The 21632-nt window shown below is 39.7% G+C and overlaps 3 protein-coding genes across 6 annotated transcripts; 1 reads left to right on the forward strand and 2 right to left on the reverse strand.

The window, feature by feature from the left end:
- Positions 1–332: 332 nt before the first annotated feature.
- zgc:123258 (uncharacterized protein LOC641502 homolog) lies at positions 333–7317 on the reverse strand. 3 transcript variants are annotated; one of them, XM_042704952.1, is made up of 17 exons: positions 7091–7317; positions 6647–6757; positions 6350–6529; positions 6113–6202; positions 5882–6015; positions 5448–5599; positions 5259–5355; positions 4691–4792; positions 4103–4184; positions 3703–3777; positions 3462–3518; positions 3240–3293; positions 2338–2437; positions 2145–2225; positions 1802–1962; positions 817–850; positions 337–498 (listed from the first exon to the last, which is right to left on the reverse strand). In XM_042704952.1, the coding sequence occupies exons 1-17, from the start codon at positions 7139–7141 to the stop codon at positions 494–496; spliced, it is 1566 nt and encodes a 521-aa protein (XP_042560886.1). In that variant the 5' UTR covers positions 7142–7317; the 3' UTR covers positions 337–493. The 3 variants fall into 3 exon arrangements, with proteins under 3 accessions (XP_042560885.1, XP_042560887.1, XP_042560886.1); XM_042704951.1 differs by having other exon boundaries at positions 333–850; XM_042704953.1 differs by lacking the exon at positions 3240–3293 and having other exon boundaries at positions 333–850.
- A 244-nt stretch (positions 7318–7561) lies between these two features.
- On the reverse strand, positions 7562–12426 carry LOC122130276 (CDC42 small effector protein 2-like). The gene is made up of 5 exons (XM_042704954.1): positions 12306–12426; positions 10599–10841; positions 9877–9978; positions 8796–8874; positions 7562–8150 (listed from the first exon to the last, which is right to left on the reverse strand). Exons 2-4 carry the CDS (start codon positions 10650–10652, stop codon positions 8800–8802), a joined length of 231 nt encoding a protein of 76 aa, XP_042560888.1. The 5' UTR covers positions 10653–10841; positions 12306–12426; the 3' UTR covers positions 7562–8150; positions 8796–8799.
- Positions 12427–14004: 1578 nt separating this feature from the next.
- mibp2 (muscle-specific beta 1 integrin binding protein 2) lies at positions 14005–16681 on the forward strand. Of its 2 annotated transcripts, XM_042704955.1 has the most exons (8): positions 14005–14243; positions 14719–14809; positions 15116–15164; positions 15329–15515; positions 15606–15677; positions 15860–15966; positions 16059–16156; positions 16408–16681. In XM_042704955.1, the coding sequence occupies exons 1-7, from the start codon at positions 14218–14220 to the stop codon at positions 16148–16150; spliced, it is 624 nt and encodes a 207-aa protein (XP_042560889.1). In that variant the 5' UTR covers positions 14005–14217; the 3' UTR covers positions 16151–16156; positions 16408–16681. The 2 variants fall into 2 exon arrangements, with proteins under 2 accessions (XP_042560889.1, XP_042560890.1); XM_042704956.1 differs by lacking the exons at positions 14005–14243; positions 15116–15164.
- The last annotated feature ends 4951 nt before the right edge of the window (positions 16682–21632 follow it).

The raw sequence follows: 21632 nt of genomic DNA on the forward strand, positions 1-21632 counted from the left end.
TTAATTTTGCTGGATCAGACATGGCTGACAATCTGACATTACAGTCTCTTATAGTTTTAAGAACTTTAATTCATTAACACCTTGACGTATTTCATTCTTTTTTTCTTATGAGAGAGTAACCCCACCCTCTTTGAATTGTTTAATTGAAAATAAAATTATAATAGATATAATAGATAGCGTATGTTTACTACCAGTAAAGTTGTTTCATAAGACTTAACAGACATCAATACTGAGTACGCGGAGTACATACGTGTCACACACACACACACACACACACACACACACACACACACACACACAGACAATGTCACACAGACTCCCATAACTGTTACCTGAGGAGATGGATGGGTTATTGACACATCGCAATTATGGAACTTCACACATTAAATTAAAAACTGCTGTGAAATGAGCAAGCCAATGGTCCGCATGCAAAGAATATTCGTGTACTGCCAGTCACTGGAGATGTAAAGTGATGATGCAATGGCCTGAGATGTTAGTCTGTTAAAAGAGGATAGTGGTAGGGGACGGAGATTAGTAGAGAGGGGAGACGGACGTGTCAGCACTGGCCCAATGTTTGAGCCGAGCCACTATTTTTGACATGGAAGATGCTGAGCATCAGAACTGTTGAGTACAGAGCACAGCACATTCCCCAGAGCTTTGGCGACATCCAGTGGCCGTTTTGGTTATAGTAGATGGGCTTAAAAGGCTTGAAAGACTAGCAGAGGAGAAATGCAAAACAACACACAACCACACCACAAATGGCAGTAAGCAGGCAGATGATGATTTCTCAGACACTCAATTAAAGATAGTTCACACCTGGAGATAAAGGCTCCCTGGAAGAGTCCAACACCTAATGGAAGATCAAGTTGTAATAGATTATCACTTTTTGTGGAAGAAGAAAAAAAACAACATTTAAACTAGTACGATTTTTTAGAACGTCTCTTCTTCTTCTTAATGGGAACATATTTTATCATAACTATATATAACTTCCTAATATAAATTGCATTTTTTTTTACTATGCAATGAAATGTAAATTTGAGCTCCAAAGTACAACAATAAGGTGTACAGCTTTCATAGATTTTGATCTATCTATGGTCTATGTTAAGAATATCAGTGCAGAAAATTAGTTCCTGAGCTTAAGTAATTTAATCCTTTCCTCATACCTGGGGAATTAAACATTTTGATGTTTTCACCTCAATTCCCTAAGGACACTCTGGTCAGACCATAGTCATAGAGACTTCTCCTTGTGAAAATGTTTCATCGTTTCCTCACTGCAGGTTGGATGGATCCACAATCATTCTAATTATTATACCAGTGTACCAGTATTATACCAGTCTTCCAGTTTCAGTAGCAAAAGAGTTTAAAACCAATCTCTAACATTTTAGTCTAAATAATAACATCGTTCCTTCACACAGCACCCACAGGTTTTCATGCAGATTATATTTTGTACTTATTTGCACTTAGACCTCCAACTCACAACAGTAAGAACATGTCAGATCAGGCCTGCCTAAGAACAAACTTAGTTTTTTTTTTTATTTAGAATATAAGCAAAGCCATTAGCTGAACGTTGATCCAACTGCTGAATGTACAGAACATTTGACAGTTTTGTACAGTTCCTCCCTACCGCTCTTTCTCTCTCTAAACAGAAGTGAAATCTGAACCGCTAGCCAACAATACATGACACCTGACCATCTCCTCCAGCTAAGTGCCAAGCTTGAGTGAATGTAAGGGGTCTGTTAAGCATAGCTCTGCCAGTCAAGCATACTGAGCTAGGCTTTGAGTTGACTATTTGGACGCCTACCTGGTAAGTGGTTCCTGCCCAAAACTGCTGCATCTCTTTCCGGCTCCAAGCCACCACAGCACTGGTAAGGAGTGTGAAAGGCACCAGGTATAGCAAAGCTGGCTGTCCCATCTTGGATATGAGCATAACCGCAAAAGTCACGATCATGCCCAGGAAGTAGGCTGTTGAATGAAAGACAAGAACCAGAGGATGCAATGTTATTCCTTGGTGCCCACAAAGAAGACGATTTGATAGACATGTTATGTCTGAAATGTGATTGTAAGTGCGTAAGTTTCACAGATATCACATTAGAAATACCACTATTGTAATATTTCACAAACTCATGTTTGTCAGACAACCGTACCGATTGTGCTGCTGATGAAGTAAATTCTCTTGGAGCTGCCAGTCCAGACATCAAATCTATGGCAGTAGGCGATCAGCAAGCCTAAACAGCAAAACAAAAACAAATACAAAATTAAATTCAATAAAAAAGCAGACCCATAACACTGCTAATGCAAGTGTTGTTACCCATGATGTATTGAATGCCATGCTTTCACCTGGTACAATGATGTCTCCATAGCCCAGAATAGAGAATTGCATTCCACATAGGTTCTGGGCCCAGGCAGAGAACCTAGGGACCCTCATGACCACAGGAAGCTGAAAGGCAACAAGTGGGTATAAACTGGTGGACAAAAAAATCTACAGACGAAGAAGAAATCTCAAAATGGGCAACATCTAAACAGCTTTTCAATCATTTTTCAGGGAGGAGATAGTGTATGCTACACAGACTGTAACATACACATAAAATGCTTTAAGCGCTTATAAGATTGCATAAGTAATTCATTGTGAGACTAGCTTCTGCTAGCTACTGAAAACTACACCCTTTAGGTGTATTCTCCAATAATTTTGTACAATTTATTTTAAAGCATTTAGATGTTATCCCATAAAAAAGAACTTTGAAACAACATGAGTCTGACCAACAACTGCTAAAAGGTCACAAAACACAACAGACATACCAATAAAAACCCAAGAAGTATCTGTTAGTAATCAATTGTATACCAATTTAATATAATATATATCTCCGTCAAAACCCCAGGCCTTTAAAATGAGGGAGATATTTTTGCAAAGAAGTGACACTAAAATACCATTAAATACCATCGTTCCAGTGTTCTGATGCAACGGTTGCATTAAATGAGTAGTATAATCTACTACCGCAATCACAAATTCTATTTTGAATGAATCTTGGTTTTGGCTCAAAGCTATGCTCCAAACATGGGTAAGAGCTCCAATCATATGAGTAAACAAATTCAGATTTCAGACAGCTATTCTGTAGGACCTTGTTAGTGTCTCCCTCTCAGAGTAGGAATACAAACAGCTGTCCACTCTGTGGGAGCTGGAGACTGTAGCAGCACTGTCTTTGCACCCGTCCCCCCATGAAGAGGTGAAAGATGGGTCTTACTTTCTCATAGGTGGGTGTGGGGTCGGCTGGTACTTCCACAATGTTACCATCACTCTAGAACCAGAGCCAAGCCCAAATACACAGTCAGTAACTCTGTCCCTGGCACAAACAACCGCAGCAACGAAAATCAAGTGTCGTGCAATGTTAATGAAGCGTTTCCCTGCTATGCTAACCCTCTTACAGCAAACCTCCTTGTATAAAAATACTCTAGTTCATCCTCACCTTCTCCCCAGAAGACTCTGGTCCCAGGGCAACTTGGACCATGATGCTTTCCCCATTCTGTGGACATCAACATGTAATGCAATATTCTTAATTCTGCTTACTGAAAAAACACCATATTAAACATGAAATAGTCCACAGCCTAAAGTAGAAGTGATTTGTGATCTATTATAATTGATGGGAGGAACATTCCTTATTTTTTCAGCAGGGACTTAATATCAAATAGATGTGTGATGTGACCCACCGGAGTGAGGAAGGGTGTGATGAAGACGAAGAACACATCGTAGAGGAGCAACAGGCTCAGCAAGATCACACATATCTGTAGAGAAGACAGAGAACACTGAAGCACGATGGCACTCTCAACATGACAGCATGTCCTCTTTGTGATAGCACGCACTGGAATGCTCTAGGTATGTTAAAATTAAAGTTTATGGAGGATGCTGAGCCACTGTCATGTGGCTTCACTAAATGTTGGAAAGAAACAGAGATGCACACAGTCCTGAGGAACCAACTAAATGTCTGGAATAGATCAGAATAGATTATGTAAAGTTTTCAAGTTATCCATGTTGATCCAGATATCCATAATGTACTGTGAACGGAAGTAAACCATCAATAAAAAGGGCACTGTTTCAGTCTGTTTTTACCTTGAAGTTTGACAGGCTGATGGTTTTCATGAAATTCAGACAAAAGGCAATGCCCAACAAATCTTGGAGTATCCAGATCCATCTAAAAAAAAATGAGATATCTTCATTGTATTGTTTTGCTGATTCCAATTATAAAGGTTATTGACTATGATCACTCAAAAACATTACTTACAAGTGATAAGATCACTTGCGAACATATATAACAAAATGTTAAAGTAATGTCTTAATTTAGTCTCTGGACAATCTTCTGATACTAAAGCATACTTACATTTTGTAATCAAGGTATGTTTCATTCACATTGATTCATTCAGTGGCAGCATGGAAACGAGATGCATGGTGACAACATTTCATGCCAACTTTTATGACTAAACCAGACCTAACGCACGCGTCTTGTGAACCCAGACAAGTCATACATCAATATAAGAATCTCGTGCTGAAAACAACAGCTTGCCCTCCTCGCTGGCTTTCACGGTTCTAAAAACAACCCTGACCACTTCCTGACCACACAGCCAAGCCTCCCACTGGCTGTGGAGCGGCTGGAACAACAGCATCTATTGGAGAGAGTGAGCATGCAGACACTACTACTACCTGTCTTCATTCCTGTACACTCCCCAGACCACAGATACGCTGACGCATATGGCAAACAGCAACAGTGACCTCACAGAGACGTCTTTGCTCCGGCAGGAGAAGCTGAGGAAAAAATGAGACGGCAACAGTGGGTAAGAAAATGTGTGCCACCCGCAGACAGGTCCAAAAAAACCTCAGGATGAATCACTGGGACATACGCAATACAGGAATATGTGACTGTACAGCACAGCACTACGGTAGGGGAAATATTTTTCACCAAACCCTCTTGAGCACTCCCCTTTAATGTAACTGATGAGTCAGGCCAACATTCAATGCATAAAATGGGACTAACAATGAACTCCCAAAAATTGAATAGGAAAAAAGAGCTTCTGTCTCAAATGTAACTGTATGTCCTGTAAAAAAGACATTATCATGCAGCACATTCTTGCAGTTGCAAGAAAAAAAAATCTCATTGAATATCACAAAAACATAATTTCACTTTTCAGGTGTGGGCAGAAACGTCGATGCTTGTGTAACTTTAGATTACAATAGAGCTTCACATACAAAGTGAGACTGTAATTAATCTCACCTGCATGTTCCACACCCAATCTTATTCAGTAGGGCGTCCAGACAGCTGTACAAGGCCGTTGCTGAGGCCAGACAGAAGATGACGATGATAACATAAACTGAAAGAGAAACACCGGAGTCAACACCATTAATGTGCTAAGCAATTGCACTGCTTCATTTACTGTCCAAACTTGACTGGGTGGAGACTTACCAAGCCACTTGTAGAAAAAGTACATGAGCACCAGCATAACGCACATGAGGGCCACGTAGATGACTACTTTGAGAGGAGAGTACAAAGCCAGGTCTCCACTACTCGATGCTTCCTCTGCACTCCCAGGGAAAGCCCCTTCACTCTGTTTGTCTCTGATAAGGAACAAGCAAAATGCTAAATGCAATTGCAGAAGTTCTGACTGGCATTTACGGCGAAAGCCAAACACAATGCATGTCAGCATAAAATGGACACTTCGCTTAACTCTTCACATCCAAGGGTTTGCCACTCTTGGTGGACAATATTTGGATGACATAAAATGCTCCTTCCAAATGCACTCACAGTATTTACTTTAAGTAACATGTTATGTAGAGAATGTGGTCTGATGCAGGATCAAAGTCATGTGTATTGACTACAGATCCCATAGATTAACTCACTTTTCCGCAGATCCACTCCAGTAGCCTCCCAAAGCAACCGTAGACACTGCGATGATCAGCATCACAACAATGCTTACATCAAACACTGGCACAGGGGGAGCATACAGCCTCGCGCTCATATCTTTGCCAAAGACCTGAGGGGACAGAGACACATACACCATTTCCATTTTGAGGCTGACTTCCAAAACTCGACCGCTATATTTCACAAAAGAATGAACAATTCAGTCTTACCTGCTGAGCATCAACAATATCACGATAGCGCATGAGGGCCAGTGGAATCGTAACCTTGGCATATTCAGAGTCATTTGCTGATGGTGGACTCTGAAATGATAACATCAAATATGTTTTATATCCTTCCAATGCAATCAGATATAGTTCAAGTAGTTTAGCCAAAGGTTGATATTTAACTTTCTAGATGTCATACTGATGTGAATGTATTTGTCTTACACTACTTTGTTCAATGCGTACCATGGTTCGGTTACTGACAACGAGGAGAACAGCAGCTCCATGTTTTTGGGCTACCTGTGCCTTCTGACTGAAGTCACATTGCCCCCTCATTACCACAAGTGCCTTGCCCGTCACATCTGGGACTATGGCAGAGTCGTCACAAAGAAAACTGGAGACCAGATTCACCACCTGGTACTTCTCCTTTAGGGAAAAAGACCAAGCTCACAGATTACTTTCTGTTTTCATCATTTACATTATGTAGGAGCGCCAACTTAGTTTGTAAAAACATTAGTTTGCGAGCATATTAGGTGAACTTACCGAGTCTCTGAGAGAGTTGGAGAGATTTGTCCAGGAGGCATTGTAAACAATACAATATTCTTTATCGGTGGATTCATTCGAGATGTGCAAAATAGCCTCTTGAGAGTATGTCTAGCATAAAACAGTATGGAAATGACAACACTAAAACATAAATGGAATCATATACAGACACTATATGAAGTCATATAAGGGGGGAGAACAAATGCACTGTTAGGTGACGATAGCGTCAACCAGTAGCTTTCGGTTTTCTTTGGAATCTCCCTAGATTATCCAATATTACTAGATAGCTGGCTAAGCTAATTTATGGTGTAGTAATTACGAAGGGATAACTTTGAGAAGAATAACTACACACATACACATGAGTCTGGTAACACAAAGACTTCTTAACCCATAGTTTGGGCGATTAGCTAGCTAGCTAAACACCTAGCAAGTTTGCTAGCTCACCTGGGTTGACAAGAAAATGACAGAGAGTATTATCCATAGTTTTGTTGACATGCTGTCGACATTCGTGATTCCTTTGAGTGTGGTGGTTATGTGTCCAGACGAACGAAAGAAATGACCCTATCTAATATTAATGGGTTCTTCTGATTACTAGCATACTGCTGTTCCGAAGTAGAACATAAACTAATTTTACTTCCTCTTCCGTTTCATAAATCTATCAATGTGATGACAAGCAAGCCCAGTCACATGGTCACATGTCCGAAAGTAAAATCCATTTTTTTTTTTTTTAAACTAAACATGCTTTCTGGACGGACATGTGTCTCAAAGGGTAAGAACTTTACAGGAAAATTCTTCCAATAGCGTTTAAAGGGCTTACGAGAGCCCTTCAGTTCTACTCGTTGAGTGTTTTCATTACAAATGCAATTCATAAACACACACACACGACCTTTTAATAAGATGAAAATACAATTTACCTTAATTTAAAGTACTTTATTTGAACATCAGAGGAGAAAACAAATACCAGGATTTTTACAAAAATACATTTATGAAGTATACTCAATTTGCCAATGGGCATTTAATAACAGTGTATTCTACCATCTGCAAAATTCTACATAAAATCTGCGACCCTGACATTTTTTGTATAATAGAAAATTCAAGTGGCTCTGTTCATAAAACTGTTCTATGACATGACTTTAAAAATGAACATCATGAAAATGTGGCTCAATATCTTTAGTGGCCCAGCCACAATATCAAAACCAATTGCTTGATGACTTCAAAAATAAATATGCACCCACAAATAAATCTAAAAAGAAAAAAAAAAAGACAGCAAGAAAACAAAAAACCCTTCTCATACATAAACACAACCTCAACAGGCATTCAGCTAAGTAATCTATTTGTACAGTGCAACCAGCATAGCAAAGAATGTATTGCAGTGCTTTCAGTATAAAAAATATACAACTTCTTCAATACCAGAGGTTTTTTTGCTCTACAATCTGAGCGGAGAACATTTCTGCTTTCAAAATGGCCCCTTGTTCATCAGTAGTTTCCTTTGCCTTGTTTCAACCTAAGGGAAGCACAGGTAACAAAGGTCATGTTTAAGCTTCAAAAGCTAAAAACTGAAGTAATATTTCAAAATTAGAATTACAATGTAAAATTGCTTTATGATTTTATGAGGCTGAATATGACTCTTGTATGTCCACTGGGTTGGATTGATTAGTTAAAGCAACAGTATGAAGCAATTTGCCACTGTTGAAGTATGCTTTTATAGGCAACTGATTTTGGCATCATCTTCAAATTCATATATATGGTCATGTGTACAGATAAACACACCTGTCGTTCCCACTAGCCACCCAGACTATGCACTGTGTAGTTCTATGGCCAGGGACAAACCACCCACACAAAAAAGCAAGAAAAGCTTTTACAACCTGACATTGCCTAGACATGCACTAGAAGGAAGGAAGGGACGATTGACAAATAAAGGAAATGATAATCACCCTGTACTGTTGTTGGTGTATGTAAGGTTTCTTATGCTTTTAGGTAGTTAGCTCGCTAGTTTTTAGACTCAAACTCCTTACTGCTTAGGTATTCTATTTACGTATGTAATAAGCTGAATTTGTTAAGCATTTTTTTTATCTTGGCAACGTCATGTGCCAAAAGGTACTTCAAATCATACATATAAACCATGCATATGTCAATCATATGAACTCACTTGACTATATTTGGACACCATCAGACACACCATTTCCGTAACCACCTTTGGACCTCATCTGTTGTTGAACCGTGTCCGCCTAAAATACAATAGAACATTTTATTGGCATGTTATTTATTTTACTGGCATTGTATCAACTGGATTAGCAAATAGTATTTCATGCTGTAATGCTGGATCATTCAATAGACAATCATACCACAATTGATTCAGAGATGTGCTCTCTATTCGATTAAATTCAAGTGACACTGCTAGCCACGCTTAATACAGGCAACAGGCAGGTTGAAGTTGCTTGGATGTGTACAGGCTTTGGTATGGTAATTTTTGTTATCATACCAGACAAAGTTTGCTTGTTTGTATTGGATTTCGCCAAACAGGAGGTCAGCCATGTTGGATGGATTGCAGGATGTTCACATTTTCCTCAGCTACGACTTGTGCTGTAGTGTGAGGGCCCTACTTCCCCAGTGACAGGGGGACCCCCTCATTACCACATCCTTCTTGACAACTGAACGTATGTGTTTATAGTAGACTTATGTACACATTACATTTCTATTTTCATCAGGTCTACCTGGAACACATCCGGTTACTGTCTTTGCTGCTGCAACATTATAATTTCCCTGCGTAATCAATAAAGGTTATACAAACGCATTTCTAAACAAAATTGGGTTGAAACACAGTAGTGACTAGTTTTGCAACCACCAATTAATTCTGAAGAAGAAAAAAGGTGCAAGTGAATAGGATCCCCTTCTGCAATAGTTTGTTCCACTAGTACTGCTGATGGGCTGTCACTCACTCCTCCTGTGATATAACTGCAAGCTGATTAGAGCAGGTATGCCAATGTGATGCATTAGCATTTTAATTAAAAAAAAAAAAAAACTCCCATCACAGTTTTTGTAGAATGTAAGGTCATGAATGTGGCCAATCAGAGTGTGACTCATTTACCCACCTGATTTTTGTTAAACAACTTTGAATCTCTAATAGATCTGTGTGAATCTGTCAAATTCGCACAGAAGATTCTGAGACCCAGTATGAATGTGAAGCTGAGCTTCATTCCACCTAGGTTTCTGTTACACAGAACACTCACCGATCCAACCGCCGTGCCCGATTCTCCAGAGCCCACATGTGTGGTATGAACAAAGTTTGTGGGCTCCCCAATCATGGATCGATCAATCCGTCTCCTTCTCTTCTGGAATTACATAAAACAAATGTGTTATATTATGGGCTTATTCAACAAGGAAATATTCAGGGGAAAAAGCTGACTCCACAGTTTTGTCACATCGGGTCCGTGAGGAGTCCCTAATGGAGATGCTGCTGCTTATAATTTTCCCTTCCAAAAACAACCCAAAACTCAATAAAGAGTTTCAATTAGTGCACCTCGCCTTCAATTTGTGCCATTATCAGTTAATTTCAGTAAAACCACAGTTTCAGACATTTTCCTGACATTACCTACTCAGCAGCTAAATATCAAAATGGTCTTAATATCAGCCAGGATTCCTCATGACATAGGAAATACCCTTTCCTTTGAATACAGCTATTAGAAGAGGCCAGTCAAGGGAAAAAAGCAGGCATTATCAGGCCCATGGACTTTAGTTTGAGAACACCTGTGGTTAAGTGAAACACTAACAGCAACATCTTTATGGAGATCAAGCATCATATTTGACAAAATATGACCAAATAAGAATTCACAGTGGATTATTAATAGGCATCAGAGCAATCTGAACTATTTAAACCAGATTAGCACAAAAGGTGAAATGATGCTGTCTTGTGTGGCTATGAATAAAGTGATAACGGTAGACGTAAACTCACAGGCTGAGGTTGTTCAGCAATACAGCAGCTGAAGCAGATCCAGAATTCAGTCATGATGAACCGAAGGACGTCACAAAGCAGCAACTTCCTCAATCTCTTCGCCTGTCTTCCTGTTAGAGCTGCACAACTGCTACCGCAAGCTTATGCCGGAAGCTGATTGCAGACAAGGGCCATAGAAAAAGTACCTCCTCAGTACGATACACACTTGAGGCCTAACACAAACGATGTTTCCACAGACCTGAGCTAAAAGAAAAAGGTGTTTAGAAAATGATAAAGCAACACTACTTTGTGATTCTAACATATCTGTTGAAAAACAATGGATTCAATGCTTTAAGATACTTCCTGCCTATAGCCCAAGATTGAAGAAATAAATAGTAGCATCAAATTATTTACACAGGCTAGAGCAAGCAACAGTGCAGTGGTTTTAGAGAATATTATGTAACCTCTGTCTGGCTTTTGAAAGGGAATCTCTACATGCACGCATGAATGTGTGTCAAGTTATATAGCCCTTCCTAAAACAAGAGAGAGATTAATTTCTTGAAAACCCCCAAAACATCACTAAATGTATTTACAGTTTCACAAGTCAACTACAGAAATGAAAGCATTCCACTTTAAAAGTTTAAGTGCTGAACAATGACACCCTTTAGACTATTATAATGGCGGAGAGAGAAGTAGCTGTGGTTTTAAGGTCTGTCAACAAGGTTCCTGCACTTGCTCAGAAAAAAACAGGAAACATGCAATAGTGGTGAGGTCGAGACTGCATTCGTATTGCCAAATAATGTAAACGTTTACATGAATGTACATATTAACTTGCTGTGTACCTCTGTCTATATAATTGTGAGCACAGACCAAATGTGTGAAGTGTTTTAAAGGACCACGAAGAATACTCTCAAAGAAAGATATCTGGGAAAAAAAAATGAAATAAATTCATAGCTGATGGCTTTGCATAAATTGAGAAAATACAGAATCCTGAGGAGGATGCAAGCAATCCTATCAACACCGTGTCTGACCATACGTTACGTAAACGTAACACGTAGAAAATTCAATTTATCTTTCAAGCGTTCCAGACATTTCTCATTTTCAGCATTCGCGTTACAATACTTGAGCTCATATTCTAGACGTTAAGATACTGCAGCATTGCGAGGGATGGATGCTGACATCAAGAGATAGGCCAAGCCTAGGCACAAAATGACTAATCAGGAACATTTGAAATAAAAGATCGCAATAGCTTTTCCAGACTTTGTTTTTACCGGGTAATTAATTGATAGTCACAGGCAACATCTGAATGAAAAAAATTAAGACAGTAAAGACCTCTCCCCAAATGACCAAGCAGCTAATGATAGTCACCAGTTTTACAAGGAATGGAGCAATTGGCTAATGCTAACTAGCGAAAAAAATATGTTTAATATAGAGAGGATCATTAACTGCGCCCTGTTAATACTTTAAGGAGTCGATAACTACTATGAAATGTCATGTGTGCATCGAACAGAAGGCAGATCACTTAGTTACTATTTTCACTTTATCTAATACGTGCTAACAATACTATTACGACATTCAGCAAGGCAGTCAAAGTAGTAGTTTGACGTAATGGTTGTTGTATTATCAATATAAGACTGCTTCCATGTAATTACAAGGCAATAATGATAGGCAATCTCCATTCCAATTAATTCAAATTAAGTACACTGCATGATGTACATCTTAACTTACCTTGAAACAACGCTAGTCATACGCCTAGCATGCTAACTTCCGTGAAGTTGAGAAGTAACAGATGCCCCTCCTTGTTGAGTTGCACAAGCGCAGGGACAGCTGGGAAGCAGGGCATCCAACATGAGCCCGAGATTTTGGCTGGTCTATTGATGAACTACCGTGACTATATATTGTCAGATCAGGTTTATTCAGATTGTATTGGAAATCTGTAAAATAATGCATGTAGGCTACACGATCGCAGTTGTATCTAGTGAGACAAGATAAGGCTATTTGTAATTTATATGGGATTATTACTTACAAATAAAAATGCTAGATAAAACTTTGTGACACAAACTGTGGACCACAGGAAAACTTAGGAGGGCTTCTGACTATATGTAGTGATAATCGAATGGCTGTGGTCCCCAGTGCGTGAAGATGTTTGTAGGATAATTCTATTCTATTTCCCCACATTTTATTTGTGGATAATATTGTCTACATCCTTAAATTAGCCTCAAGGCACCTCATATTATTGTAGAGGTGCCCAAGCTATTTATTGCTGAAATAAATAAATAAACCAACAACAAACCATTGGCCCTTTTCAACATTTTCCAGTAAAGGCTGATCAACTCAACCATATTGCTCTTCCACTTGACTGTGGTAACTGCCCCACTGATATACATAAAGTAGGCCTATCCACACACAATCTCTGTCAGTATGCATTGACCTAATTAAACACACCACTTCCACTAATCAGGAATTCTGCATATATTTTAAAGTGAGCTTTGTAAAACATTACTTGTATGCCTGTTAATATAATGTTGGTATCTTACAAGGCCGCGTTTCATTTCTTAAAAGAAATAAGGCTTTTTGAGGTGGATTAGCTTTGACATTTGTCAATTATAGCCTGTCCTGCTATAATCCACCACCAGGTGGCAACATTTACAGGCTCAATAACAAAAATCGCTAGAGATGTAGAATGTCCATTAAAAGTAGACAATGTTCAATAGAAAGAAATCACGCGTTATATTCAATATGTATATATTAATTTGAAGTATGACAAAAATAAGGATAAACATACAGCATACATACAAACAAACAAACAGCTACCACATATATAGATTCTATGCAGGAGGTGATGTCAGCAGTTTCACGTCTACTTAACAAGAACACAATGAACTTGACCACATTAGGACAGGAAGGTGTGATATGTCGCCAGTATCCTTAACCAAGAAACTATTTGTCTTCATGATGTAACATGGGCTATACTGAACATAAAGACCACAGTGAAATGCGCTTCAGTAGTGTCAATAAAGATTTTTTTAAATGGTCTGTGAATAGCAATGCGTGCCTGTGTGTGGGGGGTAGCGGGATTAGCGCCACTTTTCTGTACAATTTGTTCATTTCTTTGAAGTAAATGTATCTTTTGAATTGTTGCGATAATCGTGTGCGGGCAACCGCACTGTGATAGAAAAAAAAGACACCGACAGTTTTATAAAACTGATAGTGTCATAAATCACGATACTAGGTTAAATTTCCAACTTGTGTTTGCTTTCTGTCATTTTGTTTATGCATATTGGTTATGGGGGTTGGGTGGAGCCTCCAAGGAGGAAAGCGGTCCTTAGCGGTCGCAACGCTCTGTGATTGGCTGTAGCAATTTCGTTTCCGCTGGATTCTACTCTTTATATGCCCAATCACATTTCAAGGAGTAGTATCTGTAGCACTGTGACTTGCCACAAGGTTCTCTCTTGGTGGAAGAATAGCAAAGGAGGAACATCGTCCTTTACTTTCACCCTAACCGACGCCATGGAAGACTCGACTAGTTGACATTACCTGAACCTTCTCTTTTAAGCTTTCTTCTTCCGATCACTGCGTTCCCTCAATAAGCAACCCGCCGGTTTTTATCGACGTTATCTCAAGTTTCTACACCCTAAAGATGAAGTACATTATCGGCATTGGCGGGTAAGTTAATGAATGGCCGGCTACTGAATTAGCATTGTAGGCCTCATGGAGGCACGTGGAATAAGGAAGGAAGTATGGTAAAGAAAGATTCGTCATTAGACCGATATTTATCTTTTGAGTAATTTTTAATTTTAAGCTTTCATTGTAAGAATTGCCTATGTAATGGGTAATTTGACGTTAGTAAACAATGATGGCCATTAGATAAAGTGATGAACCTTTTTATGTCTGGCTCGATCACATTTGAAGTGTTATAATCCTGCAAACGTCAGCTGTTACGTTATAGTTTAAAACATTTTGTTGTCTTCAAATTTGTATTATTGTTATTATTTTGCCTGTAGTAGTATAATTTGTTTCTTGAAATAGAGGTTTACTCCTTAACTTTCCCGCGGAGTGTCCACTTGTTTCAAAATGTCAACTGTCCAGTTGCGCCACATTTTAATCAATTTTAAAATATATATATTTTTTTTTCATGCAGCGTAACCAACGGGGGGAAAACTACCCTCACCAACAAGTTAATCAAGAACTTGCCCAATTGCTGTGTGGTTCATCAGGATGACTTTTTCAAGGTGAGCGAAATTCCAATATAGGACCTGAAATGCTTGCATATATTGGCCCTTCCAGTATCAGAATTACAGTTAGTTAGCCATCCTTACTTGGTTATGACTGCTTTGCTCTACATTTGATATTCAGTGGATGTCATTGTTTGGCAAATTACTGAAGGGATGTTGGTGGTTGGAAATTCATCGATTGTAAAACTCTGTGGACACAATTCCTTTGTGGCCATATGTCAAACAGGGAATGATTAGTTAGCTTCCGAAAGACACGCCCCCGATAGAATGTACACAAGTACATCTCATTCATGTATGTTTCAGCCCCAAGATGAGATTGACCTTGGCGAAGATGGCTTTAAGCAGTATGATGGTAAGCTGGGGTCTCTCTGAAGGGTCATCTGTGTGTGTGTGTGTGTGTGTGTGCAACATGGGCGCCTTATTTAATGCATTCTGCATGCTTTTAAACTAAGACGCCTATATGAGCACGTTGCAGATCAGGCTCTCATTCCTTTTGACCGGTTTGCTTCCCTATAGTCATTACTGCTTTGGACATGGACGCCATGATGAGCACAATCTACGCTTGGCTTGACAACCCGGTGAAGTTTGAAAGGTCACACGGTGTCAACAACACCATGGATACTGAGATACTCCCTAAAACCGAGAATAAGGATGAGGGTCTTCACATCCTTATTGTGGAGGGCTTTCTGCTTTACAACTATGGGTAAGTCCTCTTCTCTTTGCAAGCTTCATCTCTGTCCAGCTATATTAGAAATTCCACAGGTCCTGATTTTGATTTTATTTTCCTCCTCAGACCTTTGATCGATGTGCTGAACCAACGCTACTTTATTTCTATCCCATACGAAGAATGCAAAAAGAGGAGGTGGTAAGTAGAATTCTCCATTTTAATCATCATGAAAGACTGCTGTGACTGTCATTCTTCATAGAGCTGTGATCACAACACGAAGAGTGCACTGGCCACTGGAGTCATGCATGTAGTATTTCACAGGTTTGGGGAGGGGGAGAGAATCTATTTATTTTATTTATTTTTTAAATTCTTTTTTGTAGCTCAAGGAACTACGCGGTGCCAGACCCACCCGGTCTGTTCGATGGCCATGTCTGGCCCATGTACGTGAAACACAAGGATATCATGGAGAACTCAGGTGTTGACGTTGGTAAGTGTACATGGTTGTTTCTTCAGATCATGTCAAGCGTTTAAATATTTGACTTGAAATTGATTTTTGTTATCCGTTTCTTGTAATTACAGTGCAGTTGGACGGAAGAAGGACGAAGGAGCAACTGTACAATGCCGTTTACGGGGACATCATGAACAACACCCAGAAATGTCTTCAACATTAAACAAAGGTATGTTGTTTACAAAACCCCCAAAAACTAAGGCAAGTAGTTGTTTTGAATTATGCCTTAATTATGTTGTAGCAAATTACATTTGTCATTATTCTGTATTTAGAACTGGTGATCATGTGAGGTTGAATTCCTGTTTTGTTGAGTAGCAATGCCATAAAGTTTAAGAATGAACAATGATTAAATGCATGAGAGTGAGACTTGTCTTTCCCTCCATTCACCATGGAAAAATGAACGTGTGTTCTATGTTTCAGGTCACATGATCGGCTGAGAACAAGACACATACTCAAACCTGCAGGAGGAAAACTGCCTGGCTTAACTTTTGGAGTGGCAGCTCACTATAAACCAAACTGTCAGCCAAGACAAGAATTATTCATTCAACAGCATATAATATGCCAGCTTGAAATTTTATATCGTCAATATTTATTGCTTTTTACGTCTACTCAAGTTCATATCAGGTCAAGGATGATTGCAATTCATTACACAATATGAATTCAATGTCTAAATAAAGACTCCTCCTGCAACAAACATTCTTTTTGTCTTTTAGTTTTTCCCCCTGCTTGTGCAGAGAAGGAGGTCGTGAAATGAAATCATAATATCACATTTGGGCAGCCCATGGGAAGCCAAACATGCCATGACCTTGTTTATATGTGCTTCAAGTCTAAAACTCCACTACCCACCTGCCACTGGGAACACATGGCTGCGTAGGTGGCTGGCAAACACCAGTGCTCTAGTCCCCACTCTGCCAGGACAAAGTGCTTATTATGGTTTTCCCTTTTCGTCACTTTGCATTTCTTAAGTATGGGTTTCTAGAAAGAGGCGAGACACCACAGCTGCTTTGGTTTTAGGAGCTGTGTCACTATCTGTGTCGTTACGGCAACCATGGGCATTAGTGATAGCAGGGCGTATCCTACAGCAGCAACCTCGTGACCTGGGCCACAGAGGCGGGGCGGGTCATGGCTAACTGGAAAGCACTTGGTTGAGTAATGTCTACATTGCCCCCCCCTCCCCCTCCTCCTAGTCTGAATTTATTCAGGCATTTGCTTTCTGACTTTATGAAACAAGTTGTGAATATGAAGGGGAGACCTACAAGTAAAGACCTCTGCTTACAGTTATGCAAATAAGTGCCCATGCCATTGTTTCCGTCCCTCGGTTCAAGCTTGAGCCTAGAACTGATGAAAGTTTTGAAGACTTCTCATCTGTTGCGGAAATTGTGTTAACCCACAATATGGTTGAGAACATTGTGAACCTAAGGCAGAGCAGCGAGTACGGCCCTCTTGTTCTCTTTTCTTTTTTTTTGGTTTAGTTACGCAATGTGCACATGTGAGAATTCAGTCTGCAATACAGAGGGCATATCTAGCATGTTGTGAACTGCCAACTGTATAATCAAATAGTGTTCTCAAGTCATCTATAAAGAACTATTCATGACTCAAGTTGTGGTCTCAGCAGAGCCATACTGAGAAATTAAAAGAGATTTAAAGTCACATGGCCTTTTTGGCACCATATTGTTGGTTTGCACCTTCACATTTTTCCACAAGCTGGCATCAGATTCCTTCATTTATGAGGGATAAGTGAATTTACCATGCGCACAGCACCCCTGACCCGGCTCTTGTTTGCCCACATTTGTGAAAATGTTCTCCATATAAGATAGAATGTGAGTTGTATTTCATGAAGAATGCCTCATTTACTGAAGAAGTACAATAAGTAAATCAAAAATAATTTTAAGAATGGAGCGGTTCAAGTAATGGTATACTCTGAAGTAGTCTTCGTGTATTGAGGCCATATCCTGTTTCTAAAATCATAAATTTCATTATACCTTGCTATATCATTATACTTTGTGAAGAATATAATATAATCGTGATTTCAGTTGCTATTCAAAGGATGTATCAGTCTGTAACGTGCAATATAAAGGCTTTAGGACTGTTAATGTCACTACTATCCTATGATCACTTCAGTTAAAGACATCGGTAGCATATTTAGAGAAGGTATTTTTCACTTGTTTCTGGATAGATTAACTTTCCTGTAGCAACTTGATCCTGACTTGTCCTATGTCTTTCTAATGAACATAGTGTTCTATATGGCCTTCAGTTTTACTACGTCACTCTGGCACTGGCTACCACTGTCAGTCAAACAGCTAACAGTATGTAGTAGCAATCTAAACTCTGATACTGATCTGAAAACCGTCAGTGGATTCTTTCAGTTCAGTCCGGTTCGAAAACATTTAGGAATTCACCAGGAGTTATTCCCCTTGTGTGAACAGGCTACATATCTGTCGTATCTGCTAAGAGAGCCTGTACATGCAATGTGGCAGTTGCTGCTATTCTATCCACGCTGAGAATTTCCTGGTGTCTATTTTGGTTGCACATGGTGCACACCTGGTGCACACACAGTCTACAGTAAATAAATTAAATGGCCTCCTTTCTCTTTTTCTTTCTTTCTTTCTTTCTCTTAGTAAAGCACCGTTAATGAAAGCCTTTGTTTAGGCACCTGGGAAGGTCCAAATGGACCCACAGGTTTTTTGGCAGTATTCCCTGATGACCCATTTGACCTACTTATCTTGATCCTAACACTGTGCCCACTTACAAACACTTCAGCTATCCACAAAACCTGGCAGCTCTCAAACTCAGACTAAACGAAATTACAATGCAGCCCGCCTCACTTCTCCCTTAATTGTGAAGGAGCTCTTTGACAATGGATGTAAAAAAGCAAACCCTAACACCTCCTATGAATATTTGACACAGACTCACAAAAAGAGGGACAGCGTGGTCCTTACATCACTACGAGAGTGTTGAGAATGCATCTGGGAACGAATGCTCCAGATAAGGGGTTATGTAACGACAGGTTGTAGGCCCACCCGCACTTGAAAAAAACATGTCTGAATTTGTGTAAAGGCTTGGCCATTTGCCTTGCTAAACAGTCCCTACTGTGAGTGGTACAATACACATCGGCAACCCAATCTGCAAAACAACCACACGTACAGTAATTAATAAAATGTACAAAGCGTTTTAATGTTGTTTCATTTCTTTTTGGCAACAAGTGCTCTATTTGGGCTCCACTTGGTATCAAGCCAGTTCCTCAGAAAAAAAAGTCACATGCCCAGTAAAAATATCAAGATCAGATAAATGTGAAGACACATAATCAACAGGAAAGAATGTTCCTAAAACATCTTCATAAAAGCAGAACACTGTACAGATTCTGAAGATAGGAAATATAAAGCAAAAAAAGAGAGAACATTTAAAAAATGTAAAGCATAAAAAAACATTACCCATACATGTGGGTTATGTTTCTTTATGCTTTTAATTATAGTGAGTATATATATGCTTTAAATTCTTAATATGTTCAGTGTTAGTGTTCCGTATATATACTATACAAGGGCCCCCCTGAAAAACACCCTATCACGTCACTCTGTTTGTGATGATGAGCACAGACAAGATGCACATACTTCCCAGCAGCCTTTGCACTTAAATGACGTTGCTAACAACAAATAAAAATGCCAACATTGATTGAGGAAATAACTTAAATGTTACAGGTGAACCATAAGTGTTTGTGAAATGTTGTGAAATGTTTAAAATATGAAGTTTTTTTTAACTTTCATATTTTAAAACTAGACATTCTGATGGACATAAGTTGTCAGGTAAAGAGTGTATATATGTATTGTTTAGTTTGAACGAACACTTGTCAAACTTGTCACTGTGCTTCATGCTTCAATGAGCGATACAGTGAGTGAGTGAGTGAGTGAGTGAGTGAGTGAGCGATATAGTATCACTGAGGGATATATAGAAGGGGCCCAGTCCCCTGTGAGCTGTGGTCCCGAGTGCAGCTGCTCTGGCTGCACAGCCTATAGTTACGCCCTTGGTCCCCACTTCAGCCATTGCAAATACATTTGTTTGTTTTTTCACTTTAGCTCCTGTGGTAAATATTGAGAAAAGGTGCAGTTCTAGCACTTTCATACAACCCTAGGAATGACACGCCAGATTCCTCTCATGGACAGCAGCAGAAATGGATTCTCGCTGTGTCTGCCCCAGAACGCCTCCACATTGAGTATGGGCTAAGCATTTCACAACTCATCCACAAGGTCTGAGGCCAGATTCAGATGAAGCATAAACAAAGCAATAAATCCCCATATACGTCCCTCTCTCTCTTTCTCTCTGTCTCTAACCCCTCCATTTCAGTGTTGTTGCTCGGGCTGTCTGAAGCCTGCAGTCTTACAGCAGACACTCATCAACTCCAACCACTGGCAGCTCGATGGCCGTTGAGGTGTAGACTGATGTGAAGACATAGCATTTGCTTCAAGTCAACACATTTTCCCTGCTCAGTTATTCAATTCAAGGCAAAAACAAGGGCTTGGTGCATTGGCTTAATCAAATCGTCCTCATTCTCCTCACCGCAATTACTTGCCACTTCAAAGTCACTTTCTCTGCGTAGGCTGTGCTTCTATATTTACATGGTGCAGATGACTGGATGGAGCCTGTTGAAGCCATGCCCTGATTTTAATACAAAAACTCGTTTCCAAATCCTTGCTTTTTATATGTTTTCCTTTGAGAACAGTTCTTTTGACACAAACAACCCCCTGGACTTACATGGAGTTAAGTTGGTGCCTTGGGCAAAAACAAAAGAGAAGATTTAATCTCTTGTGGTTCACCATGAATGGCATTTACCAAAGCACATGGCATGCAACACCTTAAAGTTGTCATTTCATTGCCTTGAGGAAATATAGCATGCACGCACACACAAAAACAACATTCCAATAATGTTTCATTTACAGCTGTTCGTCAATAGTTTTGGACTAATTTGTTTTCAGCATGTATCTGACAGTGACTCAATATCTAAATTAAACTGGATATATTTATTGACTATTATTTCATTTTCTGTATGCAGCAATTGCCTTATGGCATCTGAATGTTACGTAAAGTTATATAACCGTGTTCTTTAAGAGGACGAGGACTTAATAAGACTAAAAACAGATGCGCAAAACATGTTTTTTCAGGCCAGTATTTAGGCTTCACATGGAATACTACCATACCAACCAAATGGTAGTGTGGAAGGGGGAAAAAATTGACATGATGCAGCAATTAGTAATAACGCCTGCAGACCATATCCTGTTATGGTGGGTCAAACTGAGGCTCTTTTTTGTTGATCCAGTCTGAGCAGGTCCCGGCAGGAGCCACAAGCCTCCTACTCCTCACCATGGTGAATCACTGTTTACTTAGACAGGAAGACAGCCCACGACTGCACCACATGCAGCTAAATATCTGTGGAGTCGGTTGTGGCTTGAGCAAGAGGTTTGTTTTCTTCCCCCTTACGGCCAAGTTCTAAATTGAGAGGCAAGTTTAAACGATACCAAGGGCAGGGAGAAACAGAGCCAGCCTCCAAAACCACAGTTTAGCCAGGCTTGTCTGGCGTCGTGAGCGTGGCCTTTTTCACGTATCCGCCCTGACCTCATTGAGGCGCTGTCTGAGGCACAAGTTCGCATCCAGAC

Source organism: Clupea harengus, unplaced genomic scaffold, assembly GCF_900700415.2.
Source record: "Clupea harengus unplaced genomic scaffold, Ch_v2.0.2, whole genome shotgun sequence".
Taxonomy (NCBI): domain Eukaryota; kingdom Metazoa; phylum Chordata; class Actinopteri; order Clupeiformes; family Clupeidae; genus Clupea; species Clupea harengus.

Bases quoted from the DNA above. Each gene is read 5' to 3' on its own strand.
- zgc:123258 (XM_042704951.1), bottom strand. From the start codon at position 7,141: ATGTCAACAAAACTATGGATAATACTCTCTGTCATTTTCTTGTCAACC. The intron at 5,600-5,881 runs GTGAGTTAATCT...GTTCCTTATCAG, and splicing joins TGGAGTGGATCTGCGGAAAA to AGACAAACAGAGTGAAGGGG. The intron at 4,185-4,690 runs GTAGTAGTAGTG...ATTTTTTTTTAG, and splicing joins GTGTACAGGAATGAAGACAG to ATGGATCTGGATACTCCAAG.
- LOC122130276 (XM_042704954.1), bottom strand. From the start codon at position 10,652: ATGACTGAATTCTGGATCTGCTTCAGCTGCTGTATTGCTGAACAACCT. The intron at 9,979-10,598 runs GTGAGTTTACGT...ATGTAATTCCAG, and splicing joins TTGCTGAACAACCTCAGCCT to AAGAGAAGGAGACGGATTGA. The intron at 8,875-9,876 runs GTGAGTGTTCTG...ATTGTATTTTAG, and splicing joins CGGGCACGGCGGTTGGATCG to GCGGACACGGTTCAACAACA.
- mibp2 (XM_042704955.1), top strand. From the start codon at position 14,218: ATGAAGTACATTATCGGCATTGGCGG. The intron at 14,244-14,718 runs GTAAGTTAATGA...TTTTTCATGCAG, and splicing joins TACATTATCGGCATTGGCGG to CGTAACCAACGGGGGGAAAA. The intron at 15,165-15,328 runs GTAAGCTGGGGT...GCTTCCCTATAG, and splicing joins TGGCTTTAAGCAGTATGATG to TCATTACTGCTTTGGACATG.